At 40.4% G+C, this 14,157-nt stretch overlaps 1 protein-coding gene across 1 annotated transcript; it reads right to left on the bottom strand.

The window, feature by feature from the left end:
* Window positions 1-586: 586 nt before the first annotated feature.
* ubxn7 (UBX domain protein 7) lies at window positions 587-13,451 on the bottom strand. Its single transcript, XM_005721326.1, has 11 exons — window positions 13,369-13,451; window positions 9,465-9,618; window positions 9,092-9,156; window positions 8,890-8,955; window positions 8,630-8,742; window positions 6,289-6,435; window positions 4,611-4,701; window positions 4,012-4,142; window positions 3,173-3,680; window positions 1,640-1,719; window positions 587-1,505 (listed from the first exon to the last, which is right to left on the bottom strand). The coding sequence occupies exons 1-11, from the start codon at window positions 13,436-13,438 to the stop codon at window positions 1,344-1,346; spliced, it is 1,587 nt and encodes a 528-aa protein (XP_005721383.1). The 5' UTR covers window positions 13,439-13,451; the 3' UTR covers window positions 587-1,343.
* Between the last annotated feature and the right edge of the window lie 706 nt (window positions 13,452-14,157).

The raw sequence follows: 14,157 nt of genomic DNA, 5'->3' as shown, positions 1-14,157 counted from the left end.
GGCAAGGGCACTTCCAAAAAGGAGAACTAGAGGAAAATCAGTCAGGAGCAATAGTCTGTGGCCTTCCCTGCGCAGGGGGGAGTTGCCTGTCCAGTGCAGCTGTTGTCACTTCATTTGGACCAAACCAGGTGGAATGGATCCCCATTGGGAGCTGTGGTTACCAACTGAAAAGTTTAACCATCTGTGTTATACTGTGATGATCAAGTGTTCCTGTCATTTTTTTGAGAAATGTGCATTACACATAAGATGTAAAATACTCTTACTGGTTTCACCGAGGCTCCAGGAATAAAACACGTCAAAACGTAGTATGGACACACTAAAAATGCTTAATCTTTAAAGTGAGGTGCACTACACATTTGTGTTCTCAGTAGTTCCAGCTGAATCTGAAGTTATTTACTCTGTTAGCTGTTCAAGCGTTTGGGGTTTTAACTTTAAATTAAAGCCACACAAACGATTCAAAATAATAATAATAAAGAAAAAGATGAAGCACAACCTCTCTTTTTGTTTTCTGGTGGTTATATTTCAACATCAGCATATTTTCTTGGCAGCATATAAAAAAAGAAAGGAAACAATGACTACATCGAAATATCAGTCTCTCTAAGCCATCTCTGTACAGTGTAGGTGTGACTGATGAGATGTACCACCTTTTATTCATTCCCTTCTGTATCAAAAGACACATTTTCACGACTTTGTAATTTTTGGACCTGGCCTCTTAGCGCCCCTGCCTTCCAAATAATTACAACTGTTTCAACAATGACCGAGTGAGAGACCAAATTTGGGTCAAAATAAACAAGAATGAGCCTCCCTTTACCTGTCCCAGGTAGAGAAAATAACAAGAAGAGCTAGAAAATAAACTCTGACTGATTTAATGTCCTTTCTGAGAGGTAAAAGTCTCTTTGTACAAGTCCCTTGTGGCCCATCATCAATTAGTGATCTATTATTTGTGTTTTTTTCTTCTTTTTTCATTTTTTAATTGAAGATGAGCTATATGATATATATTCTGTTCTGATATGCCCCAGTGTTGAAAGCTAAATGAGGCTTGCCTCAGAGCAGAGTATATAGTTTATTAAAAACATTAAAGACTGCTGGCATCCATTAAACCTTACTGGCCAATTGTAGAGCACTACAAAGGTATTAGGCTGTCAGTAGAGACGTCAGTATTCGGACTAGTTGAGTGGCGGTGAAAGTAGCCCATCCACCCTTATCTGTCTTGGCAAAAACCAGGGCCACCTCCAGAACAAAAGGTTATGGGATCAAGGCCAGTAACATCATCCCACATCATTGGTGAAAGGGTGAGGTCTACCAGAGATACAGACAAGCGAAAAGTGAGTGTGTCTGGAAGGCTAGTTCCTCTCCTGCACAAATACAGTCTCCTGTGGACACAGCCCTGCCTCCTGCAGCGTGATGTCATAGTCCAAGTGGGCGAGCTTCCTTCTGGGGAAGTTGGTGACGAGTTCGAAGCGTTCGTTAGGATAACCCTTAGACTGGACGTGTCTTACCAGGGCCTTAAAGAGAGAGTATAATTTGGAAGGTAGGGGAAAAAAAGATTTTAAAAAAATGTTGCCATGTTTATTAGGCATTATAAACATGTACTACTGTTTATTTTACTTGAATATCAGCGATTTTGGGGTTCACTCACCAAAAGTTTTGCTTTAGAAGACAATGAAATTTGCTCTCTCTGTCCATCAGGGTAGCGGAGCATCAACCTGGCTTTGGGACCTATTAAAAACAAAACAGTTACTAAGATGATGCTGTCAGAACTGAAAAGCCACTATACTTAAAAATGCCAGAACACACTGGTCAAAAGGCATAAAAACACACATCACATAGATAAACAATGAATTGATCTTTGAATTAACAGCTACGACTGTGTGCGCTTGCATTAAACTTGCATTCTATTTAATGGTCAGCAGAGGGCGACTCCTCCGACTCAGTCCTATAGCAGCCTTGTCACGCTCCGCTTTCACACTATTAAGCTGTCAGTAGAGACGTCAGTATGCGGACTAGTGGAGTGGCGCTGAGGGTGGCAACGGGGGAAAATGCTTGGCTTGAGGTTTTATGACAGGACTTTACTAAACAATAGGTGACGTCACAGAAGCTACATTCATTGCTTTTTCTGTCTATGCTCCAGAACTACAACCACTAGAAGGTGCCCGCACACAGATATTACACCAGACTGTAATTAGACAAGATGAGTGAAACCACTAACATACTTATCACTTGGGTCCCGCCAAGTAAAAACAACACACAACCACCACATTCTGCAAGGGATGTGACTGTAGAAACCGTCAGAAAATCTAGTGCTTAGTACCAGTCTTCACTGGTCATATATGGTACACATTTTGATTGAAATCTTCACACACACTCCAGCAATAAAACTAATGCTAAATCCAGCCAAAGGGACCAAATAGTATAGTAGGATTAAGGGTCTGTCTACATTCAGCTGACTAGGACTGACTTCACGGCCATCATTGATCTAAATGGAGTCAGTCCAGCAGCACCCACTTATGTGTTGGCATAAGTGGGCTCTTAAGACACCTTAAGGCTTTAATACCCTGAGCACGTTGAAAAAAGCTAATTTTTTGGATCCAAACTTGTGGTGTAACGCAGATGCACACTGAAAGCATTGCAGTAGTAGGGACAATTTCATGGTTTGATCAAGGAGCTGAAGCAGCACCACGACCGCTTCTGTAAATATCTCAGGATGTCAGCGGGACAGTTTGAGCTGTTTTTGAAAGAGTTGGAACCACAACTGAGGAGGGAGAGAAGTAATTTCAGAGAGCTGATTGACCCGGAGCAGTGTCTAGCGCTGTGTCTGTGGCTAAACAGCATTATTTTACGATTTCCATATCATTGTATATTCAGTACTGATGCACTTTGAACTACAGTGCAGTAGTCTGTCTGGGCAGATCTGTTTATTTTTCCAAATGTGAATAAAAGTCACAAATTCATGCAGTGAAATAAGTTGACACTGAAGAATAGATGAGCCCTAAAATTAACTTTTAGTGCACAAAATATTCGGAAAGAGTTTGCACGTCCGCAAAGGCCTTTAGACTTTTGTTTTTTTAAAGCAAACTTGCTGCTCGCCTTATTATGATTGCATCGAAAACAGACATATAGACACACACACACGCACACTCATGAAACCTAAAATACTTTTCATTTGTCGTACCATTGTCCTCAGGACAGTCCACATCACAGGTTGTGGTGGTGCTGATCTTTGAAGTTCCTGCGCTTTCAGGTAGTGGGGCGCAGTGATTCCCACCAGAGTCTGAATCAGGCTGGGGATGACGAGGCCCGGGAGCCGAGGGCTCCAGGTGGTTCTTTTTGCTCTCCTCTTTCTTGTGACTGTGGTTGTTTTCTTTGTACGGTGATTTTCTGTAGGAAGAAGTGGAGCTATCAGGATGAAGACGCTGCTGGGCTGCAGTGGCTGCAGAGGGGGTCGCAGTGTGTTTGCCGGTCGAACTTTTCTCTTCATGGGGTGCTGGCGTCTCGCTGTCTGAGCCGTCAACAGAGAAAGGCCCTTCGCTGTCAGAGAAAGGCTCTGCATCAGATTCATCGTCTGATCGAGGAGAATCGGGGGGTTCGGGGACATTTGAGGACTCGTAGTGGGTCTCTTGTAGAGAAGCTCGGATTGCTGCCTCCAACTGACTGTCTTCACTGGCATCGATTAAACTTTCCTAAAAGATAAAATAGTGTACAATTGTTTAAAAAAAAGTAACAAAGATCTGAGTAAAGCAACACAAAGACTTTAAACAATACGGATGGCTGCGTGACACTGACAACATCAAATATCACAGCACTAAAATATGCTGATACTGATCATAGCATGACATTTATCCAAACCCTGAAGCTCTGATGCAAAATCCTAACAAACATCCCAGATGCCTCTGAAACTGATCAGAGGTGTGACTGAGGAAATTCCAACAGAGCCACAGCAGGAGCGAGGAGCTCTTATTAGAGCAAAAACATAGAGGGAATTAGAGGTGACACATGAGATGAAAGACCCACAGAGCGAGCTCGTTTGGCAGGAGGTGCGTGGCAGGATGGCCCGTCGAGCTGTCCGTGCTCTGCCAGGAAGCCAGTTGCCTGCTCCAGGAACGACGCCACATCCAGCTGGTTCCACTCCACCATTTTTTGACCTGATGTGAACATGGTTTGAACAGAACCGATCACCAAAAGCAGGAAATAATTAAGTATTTAATTATAAGAAAAGAGAGAGAGAGACGCACACATCAGTTTGGATCAACACTGCAGATTTACACAGTTTATTGTGACATAATAGCCAATTGTGTCGCTTTAGTATTGCTTCAATTCAATTTCCTGATATGAACACTGTTATTCAAGCTACTTGAAGACTACTGACATTTAAATTATTTTTCATAACACTATTAATGTCTTACAAAATGATGCATGCAGACATCATCTTCCTGTGCATTTATAATAAAAACTGCTTTTGTAAGCCTCTCAGAGTGAGAGCTGTACTTTAATCTTGCCAGTAAATCACATATTTGTTTGTTTTCTTGATCAGCTGGAAACAACTCAATGGTGTGAGTGTGTTCGTACATCAGCAAACCCTCATCATCAATCAGCCCTCCACAAACACTCACCTGTGCGTGGATCCAGGATCGAAATGTAGGGAAACTTGTTCAGCTTATAGAACTGGATGTATCTTTGTCCCTCTTCACTATCATGATATACCTGCAGAGGGAGAAAATGAACGATAGAATATAAACTGAACTTAAAGTGTGCCCACACTGCATAATGCAAAGACGGGTGGACTGCTTTGGAAAAGTACCTCCCTCCCCAACTCTCCATCATCCACCCATTTTCTTCCACTTATCCAATTCAGAGTTACAGTCAGGCTCGAGCCTATCCCAGGTGGTGTACACCCTGGACAGGTAGCCAGTCTGCCATGGGACTAACACAGAGAGACTGACACACTCACATTCACACCTGCAGCCAATTTAGATTTACCAGTTAACCTAACATCCATGTCTTCTATGGACTGTGTGAGGAATTCAATTAAATTCTTTTCTATTTATATATCGCCAATTCACAGCAACAGTCGTCTGAAGACACTTTATTTTGTAAAGTAAAGACCCTACAGTTATTACAGTATATGACCCCTTATGAGCAAGTGCTTGGTGACAGTAGGAAGAAAAAAACTTCCTTTTAAAAGGAAGAACCCCTGCATTTATGTTTCATTTTAACATGAAAACGTTTCACCAAAAGGCTCAAGCTGGGACCATCTTGAGGCTAACAGCTGCACCACTGTGCTGCTCCTCTCCATAGCCCATTATTTTGAACTTTTACTCTCACTTTAAGCCCTTTAGAGCTAACAGGACCAGAGTTTTCTACTTTTTACTCAGGCACACCCCACTTCAGAAACAGAAAAGCATAGCCTCACTCACCAATACCAACCAACCTTTTACTGTACCTCTACGTGGAAAACTGCTTCTTTTTTTTGTCTTTTGTTGTTTTTTACAGCTCTAAAAATACACTTTCCCATCTTTGCTCAATGATGGCTAATTCAACTGATGGCAATTTTAAACACGAAACAGAATTTAAACCCCTTTGATCATTGAGTACTGCATTTTCTAAAGACTATAATCCACATCTTACAATATGACATGCCAGCAGTTGTCTCGCCCCACCCACGAACGAGCCAGTCGTTTGCCATCTGCTATAAGCAGCATGTGACTGCAGTGACACCTACACACAGCAGACATGTATGATGGTCTCAACTGCTCGGAAGCAGGCACATCTGTTCGTTATTGTAGTGAACATGTAGGCTTGATGTACTTTTTGGCTTGGCTTGCTGTATTCATTGTAAGAATTAGGGTGGTATTTAAGTGCTCTGGTAGCATAAACCAGAGGTGTTGATTGTGGCACTGCTACACACTGAGCTGCAATTGAAGTTATACCATTGTTAAATTTTGTCCATACATGGGAAAAATATAACATGCATCATAGAAGTATATCCTACAGGTTTAAAAAAGCATTTTATACCCTGTGTAGAACAAAAAACCCAAACTTTATAAATGCATGTCTTTGGTCTGTAGGAGCAAGTACCCAGAGGAAACCCGCACACACAAGGAGAACATACAAACTCCATGCAGAAAGGCCTGAGCTACCCAGTGGATTCAAAAGCAGGACCTTCTTGCTGTGAGGTGATGGTGCTAACACCTAACTACCAAATTGTAGATGGATGGACTAAATAAATTCCCTCACGAATAACGCCATGCATCACAGAAAACACCACACTGCGCTCTTAAAACCTCATACCTGCCAGAATATGAAGTGTTCTCTGATGATGGTCTTCACTGAATCATTACTCCACACATCTCTGTTCAGACACTGGCAGGCAAAGTCCTGAACATTTTGAATGTTGATCATTAGCCATTTGTTTTCCATCTGTCCGCAGTCTTTAGCCTATAAACGTAAAGAAAGACATATGGAATTAGAGGGAATTCACGATTTACAAAGACAAATGTACTTTATGATGGAAATCATTAAGTCTGCAAGTTTTGATTTAAACGCAAAACATATCTTTTGCTTGGTGGAGAACAAATAATAAAATTAACTAAGAAAAAAGATTATTTACAATGAACTGAAACCTTAATTTCAACTGGAAATAGTTCAAAGACTACAAATCAAATGCTGAAAGCGAAAAATTCTGTTCTTCATTCTTGTGTGTGTCGTCATGTGTAATTCTGTGTGTACATGAAATTTTTATTGAATTTTTTTGTATGAATTCTGATGAAAAAAATTAGGGGTGGGGTCGTGTTAACAATCCATTAAAAGACTTAGTGACTGTGACTCTGAATATTGTGGTAAATACTGTCAACATATAGAAAAGTTTATAAAGTTTTAAAATATGTCACATTTGACCTCTGACCTCTCCTTCAAGGTCAATAGAATGATCTGAAGATCAAAGTGATAATAATTCTATATAGAGATATTTAAAACTATGGGGGTGTCCAAATTCATGGGGTGCACCCTCCTGAGGCCGCATTTGTAGGCCAATTGCGTCACAGCGACGTGACGAAGGCTGTCCAAATTCGTAGACTCCTCCGAATGCAGCCGACAAATGTGTCCTCCTTCTCTCCGAATTTGAAGGATGGGTTGGGTGTATCCATCGTGGCCCACAATATACCAGAATTCATAGCGCGGCCCAGCCAATTCCAGTTTTCAACAATGGCGGCCACTACTAAGTTTTTAATATTGTTCTTATTACTCTTTCTGGGTCACAAAATAAACTTTTAACATATTTTCAGGGGAGAATGTAGCTGTGTAAACTTCAAATATCTGCTCGCTTTATCAAGATATCACATATTTGCAGAAGTTGTCTGACGTGTTCGGAGACGTCTGTTATCCACCAGCTCGATAGCTAACTGGGAGCTAAGCTGCTAGGTCACTAGAGCCGCCGAGAACGGCAAACTCCCGGCACATCATTTTCAGAACACCACGGTCTTTCGCTACTCAGGTTAAAAATAATATAATATACTTAGATAACCTAAAAATGTTATTGTTTGGCTTTTTTCGGTGTTTTATTTGTTCGTGAGTAAATCGGTTTGGCTGAAATTAAAGTTATTAGATTAGGTAAAATAAAACTTTATTAATTCCCCGGGTGGGTTCCTACTTGGTTTTCACACAGCTGAATAAACGTCAAACAGAAAACTGATTAAACAGACGTGTGAGATGGTCGAGAATTTACACCAGTGTCCTGTTATATTTTAGATAGCAAGGAGCAGACAGCTGAGTTAATTAGACTCCACCGAGACAGCGGTGTCGCAAATCTGAAGGCTAGACCGTCCAATTTCACAGCCGTTTACTTCCGGCCTACCCGACCTTCTGAGGACCCGGCTCACGTAGACTGCGAATGCCAGGTCCTCAGGAGGATGCAGCCCATGAATTTGGACACGACCTAGGTTTCTTACTGGTATATTTACAATGTAAAAAAAATAAAGGCAATGATTTTTTGGGATTCTCAACATCACATTACTTTGACCTCTGACCTCTTCTCCAAGGTCAAATAAAGTCGAACTTTTATCAAATCTAATTTTTCTTTGCAACTATGCTAAAAATTCTACTGTCTTTGTTTATATCGGCCTACATTTAGGAAATGATACTGGTACATATTCTAAATAATTATAAATATCTATTTTTGGCACCAACTCCCTAAGTCCCCTTAATGGTGGCATATTTTGGCCTAAAACCTGTATATATATCATCCAGCATTTCCCAGTGTTTCTTTAGGTGGGGGTCATGCTGTTTTGAAGTAACTGCCCCTTCAAAGCAGTCAAACTAGTGAGAAAAACATAGTGTGTCCTTTCCATAAGATGAGAAAATTTCTGATTTTAAGCATTTGATGTTGTTTCTTCCACTACAAACAGTCAAATTGGTGTTATGCCAAATCATTGCAATCTGCTTTTACACAAATTTTAGTCCTCCCAACTTTTTTGGGAACAGGTTTTTGCATTGGCGGTGTGCGATCACAAGCAAGGAAGCATGACCTTGCAGGTTTTCACCATCTACCTACTCAGTCATCATCTAAAATTTGGCTGAAAGTTCACACAGGCTGAATAAAGGTGTGGGGTACAGTGTCCTGTGAGTGACTCCTCACCGTCTCAAAGCTGCCTTTGTGCATGAGCTCAATGGGAGGACGGAAAAGGTCTGCCAGGGTGCTCAGTTTCTTATCCACTGTTCCACCGTTACGCAGCTCCTGTTCCTGGCGGACTAGGAACAGAAAAACATTCATTCACTCATTACTGGAAGTTAAGATGCCACAACAGAAATATGAGACAGACTTTTAATGGTGATTATTAGGAAACAGCACTACCACATTTTATTTGCTTTAACTTGTACATTTTGGAAAATACTCACTTGTTTCCGTCTGAAAGTCTCGGAAACCATCAAATATTGATCGAGCAGGTCTTCTTCGCTTTGGCACTGAATATATGTAATAAAAAAATAAATAAGTAAACAAATAAATAAAAAAATCATCATCATCTTTACAGACAGCTGGCAGTCTACATGAAGATTTCTTTGCCTTAAGCAGGACTGACAAATAAAAGCAACAGCATACCTCCAAAAAGGGGTTCTGGTTCCACCAATATGTCCTGCTTCTGAGGAATTGGAGCCCGCACTTCACTGAGGAAGGCATGAAGGCAACATATACAGAGTTATTTATGTAGACAAGCAATCAGCTGTAAAAGATTTGTAATCATATTACAAACAATCAACATTTAGTATGATAAGGAAGCAATGAAACGAATGCTATTTTTCGTCTCATGTCAGCTTGTGGTAAACACAGATTCTAAGCTTAGATAAACAATCAGCAGAAAATTTGAGAAGTTTCCTTTTTTGAAATAAAACATGACCAAAACAGACAAACTAACTCTGTGGGTTTTGTTTTACTTTTGTCTGACCTAGGCTTGTGGAGAAAAGTCACAGCTTACTCTGTAGAGGGCGCTCTGCTGCTTGACGCTGCAGAACTAGTACTGGTGCTGGGCTCCTCTGCAATCCCGCCTCCATCTAGGAACATGGTCACTGCCATCTCCAGGTTGTTGTTGCATGCTTCCAGCATATGTTTTCCTACGCTCTCTGTGGCCCCTGGAAGAGAGTTAGATATGTAGGCACTAACCATGAGCACAATGCGTTCACAAATGTTTACAGATTAACAAATAACATTGAGAATTTCATAGTGGCACATTGTATTTCAGAGCCAAATATCAGCTGACCGATATTTTCAACCAGCAGCTATAAGGTATTTGCTAATATATCCTTATTGGAAATCTCATAGATGCTGATAAATAAAAATGAATGAAGTCAAAATGAACAAAATGCACTTCCACCGTGTTATGAGTGTTGATGTTGCATAGTTTTCCCACTAGAGGGCACTCTGCTTTTTTTCTGATGGCAACTTAATTTTGAATCACCGCAAACAACAACCTGCTAATCTAAGCAGAGATGGGCAGAGTACAAGGAGCAATCTACCACTTCTCATGACAATAAAAGTTTATTTTTAAAATGCATCGTCATATTATCTTAGCCCCCATCTTAGCGGCTGGGGTCTTTCTGTGTGGAGTTTGCATGTTCTCCCCATGTTTGCGTGGGTTCCCGCCGGGTACTCTGGCTTCCTCCAACCGTTCAAAGACATGCAGCTTGTGGGGATAGGTTAATTGGATAATCCAAATTGCCACTAGCTGTGAATGTGCGAGTGAGTGTGAGTGCGAATGGTTGTCTGTCCCTGTGTGTTAGGCCTGCGACAGACTGGTGACCTGTCCAGGGTGTACCCCGCCTCTCGCCCTATGACAGCTGGGATAGGCTCCAGCACCCCCCACGACCCTGAAAAGGATAAGCGGAAGCGAATGGATGGATGGATATTATCTTAGTAGGGAATCATAAATAACCACACATCGCAAATATTTTTTGGTTTTGACTGCCTAAACAAAACAAAATATTGGCTGAAAAATCAAATATTGGTATCTGTGCTAAAAAAAAAAAAAAAAAAACTTTATTGGCCAGGTCCTAATTACATTAGTGTGATAAAACATTTTTTAAAAAAAATTTTTTTCTATAAAAGACTGTCAAGCAAACCAACACTGTCACTAAAAACTGCATTAATGTTGCCATAAGGGGTCAAGTTGTTAACTAAATGCAGTCTATTTTGGTTAATGCAGTAATTACCTGTGACAATTTGTTGAAAATCACATATCTGTTGCTGTGTATATACACAGAAATGAACATTTAACAGTTACACTCAGCAACCTTCCTGTTCATAATTAAACTTTAATTGAATTTATTAATATATCACAAAAACAGTTGCCTCAAAGTGCTTCATACTGTAAGGTAGACCCTACAACAATGCATACAGAGAAAAACCCAACAATCATATGACACCCTATGAGCAAGCACTTTGGCGACAGTGGGAAAGAAAAACTCCCTTTTAACAGGAAGAAACCTCCAGCAGAACCAGGCGGCCATCTGCTGCAACCAGTTGGGGTGAGAAATATTACCAGAATACAACCAGTGAGCAGCCAGTTCAGTCCTCCTCGAGCTGTGCTGACGACTCATTCAGACCGATGGCAACATGTTAGCAATCGGTCTACGAGAATAAATTAGACGCAATTATTCATAAACTTCCAACAATCTCTCTGAAGCTGACTGCAGTCAGTCCAGGTGAGACTGTTACTGTTTGCAAAAAAGTTACCACCTATCAGGCAACCCGTGCAATCACCAATGCCATAAACATTTAGTTAGCACAAGTTGTGGTCACAGATTAGAAAAATATTAAATACAGCCATTATTTTTATATACAAGGAAGCCGCTGTCCTATTTTTACTCATTTGCGTTAGCCATTAGCTGTGAATTAGGTAGTTGCTTTGTCAAGCTAAGTGTCACCAGTGTTAGATAGTTTTTCAGTTCAGTTGATTTAGTTTAATTTTGCTTGGCTAATGTTATCTCGGGATGATGGTGCATTAGATCAGCCCCCTTGTTTGCAGTATTCCCAGGGTATTTAAACTTGTTTAATACAATATCAATATTTAGCGTCCCTGTATTCACACAACATCACTACACAAAATATCATCATACTTCGCTCTATCAATTTTTCCTTAATCCCTACTTGCTATATTACAATGCTCATGTTTTTCTGAGAGTGGTATATCACAGTCTAGGTATCCATCTTCTACTTGTGAGGTCACATAAGGCTAGAGCCTATCCCAAGTTTCATAGAAAGGCAGGGCACACTGGACATGTTCCCAGTCCATCACATTCACACCTAGAGCTAATTTAGTATCACCATTAAACAAGCATGTCTTTGAACTATTAGAGGAAGCTGGAGTACCAAGGATGGATTCCAAAGCGGTACTAACCAGTGCACCAAGGTGTCACCAGCATCACATCAAACTCGTGACAGTGAACCTTTTGTCTGCTTTTTTTTTCTATTACACTGGATCAAGTCTTTTTTCTGCTTTATGCAAACCTCACCAATAATTTCACAACACTGTCAGCAGTATGAATAAAATCATATAACTGGGTGAAAGCAAAGCACAGAGGGTGGCAAACAGCAACACTGACCTCATTAAAAATTCTTAAATGTTCAAACTTCTCTGTCTTATGCTATAACTGTTCCACATAAGGCCCAAAGTAAAGTTATAACCAGCTCACTAAACATTATGAGTACATACACACGTGTTTTATTCACTCAAGGGATTAAATGCCATTTATTCTCATGTGACAACATAGTCTAGTAGTACTTGGTAACCTTGGAATATCTTAGTATTTGATTACTTGTTTTTCCGTATATGTGGTCACAGAAGCAACCACATGTCACTTTGACAATGGACACATTTATTTTACCTTTTATATTTATTTTGATTTTAAATGGGAAAAAAATGCTTTACTTGTTTTACTGAGTTTCCCCAACTTTTAGGACAAACAAAGCACATCTTAAACTAACGCTTTATCACTATGGTGAAATGAGTTAACGCCAAACAACCGCATGACAGTTCAGTTTCAGTTCAGAAAAGGTTTAGTGGGCGGAAATGCTCCGCATATACAACGCGATGTTTGGTAAATAAACGGAAATGTGCGAAAAAACCTGAACAATGCAAAAAGCCTTAATGACACACATGGCGGCAGTCCACAACGTCGTGACAGTGATTTGGACACTCCACATCTGAATGAACCTGATTTATAAGCGGAGTGCCGCGGGGCGACGATGAAATTCTGGTCTGCACTGCGCATGTCCGTATAAAGTAGCAGCCCCTTAACAGAGTCTCCCTCTTCTTTGCCGCTTAATAACTTAAAAAACACCGTCCACTGTGTCAAAGTGCTGATAAACTATAGATAATGTCTGCGATGACACTCGGAGTCCTCAGGTTGTGACCAATAAATAGTGTCTGGGGCCACAGTCAGAGGCATAGTGACAGCAACAACATGAAGTCTGGCTGGTGGTGATGAAGAAGGGAAATGTTGAACAGCCGACCTCCATTCCACATTATCGAGCAACACGCCACGCAAAAAAAAGAGCATACAAACCGCTCTAGGTTAGCGAGATTGTGTCTTTAACGAGCACTAATAAGAAAAACAGACATTTTTAAGTGATGATTAAAAATAAGTTTCAAAGCTGGCGGCTTTAAGGTTCATTTTCCGAGTCTTTCACTTGAGTTTAGCTGATAACTGCCTGTGCCTTTTCCCCTCTGCAAACCACTGGCAGCGCAGGAGCAAGAGCAACACTTAACGCCCGTTTTCTCATCTGCGCACGGATTTCAAGATTTACCCGGCGAGGGAAGTGTTCCTATATGAGCACAAAAATCCACTGAGTGAAATAAACGCTAATTAAAATGTTATTTTTACCTGTTATTGCTGTGAATTGTTGTATTAACCCGTTCACCCCCGGAGCTGAGGTATCTCCGAGCGCCGCCATCTTACCGCCACAAACAACAACATAGATGAGGCGCATGCGCAAAGTCGTAATTTTTCCCCTGCCCGGCGCGACGCGGACCCCATGCGTAACAATAGTGCTGCATTCTGGGTCATGTAGTTTTAATGATCTAAAGTCAATTACCGTTGATGGCTTATTATGTAAAAAATACGTGTTGGAATTTTATACAGTTTTTTACATTATATTATATTATATTATATTATATTATATTATATTATATGCCCTTTTACATTAGTAATAAAAGTTAATAAAATTTATCTTTATTTTCCTGCTGTTTTGCTAAAAATATAACCTTTTCTTTAATTCATATTCAGAAACTGAGTTACATTTTCTGTGCTGTAGACACAGAGTTATTCATATGATAATGTTGTGTGTAGATGGCTATATTTCATAATTCATAATTTACCTGGTCATAATTCAGTAAACATATCTACACTCATCTACACTCACCAGTCACTTCATTATGTACACCTGTTCAACTGCTTGTCAATGCAAATACCAAAATCAGCCAATAGCAGTACCATAGCAGCAACTCAGCATATTTAGACATGTAGACAAAGTCAAGATTACCTGCTGAAGATTAAACCAGCCATCAGAATGGGGAAGAAATGGGATAGTTGTTGGTGCTAGACGGGCCGGTCTGAATATTTAAGAAGGTGCTGATCTGCTAGGATTTTCCTACATAACCATCTCTAGGGTTA

Source organism: Pundamilia nyererei, unplaced genomic scaffold (assembly GCF_000239375.1).
Source record: "Pundamilia nyererei isolate P.nyererei 1_Seehausen unplaced genomic scaffold, PunNye1.0 scaffold00004, whole genome shotgun sequence".
Classification (NCBI taxonomy): domain Eukaryota; kingdom Metazoa; phylum Chordata; class Actinopteri; order Cichliformes; family Cichlidae; genus Pundamilia; species Pundamilia nyererei.
This window is presented reverse-complemented; position numbering and strand designations above follow the sequence as displayed.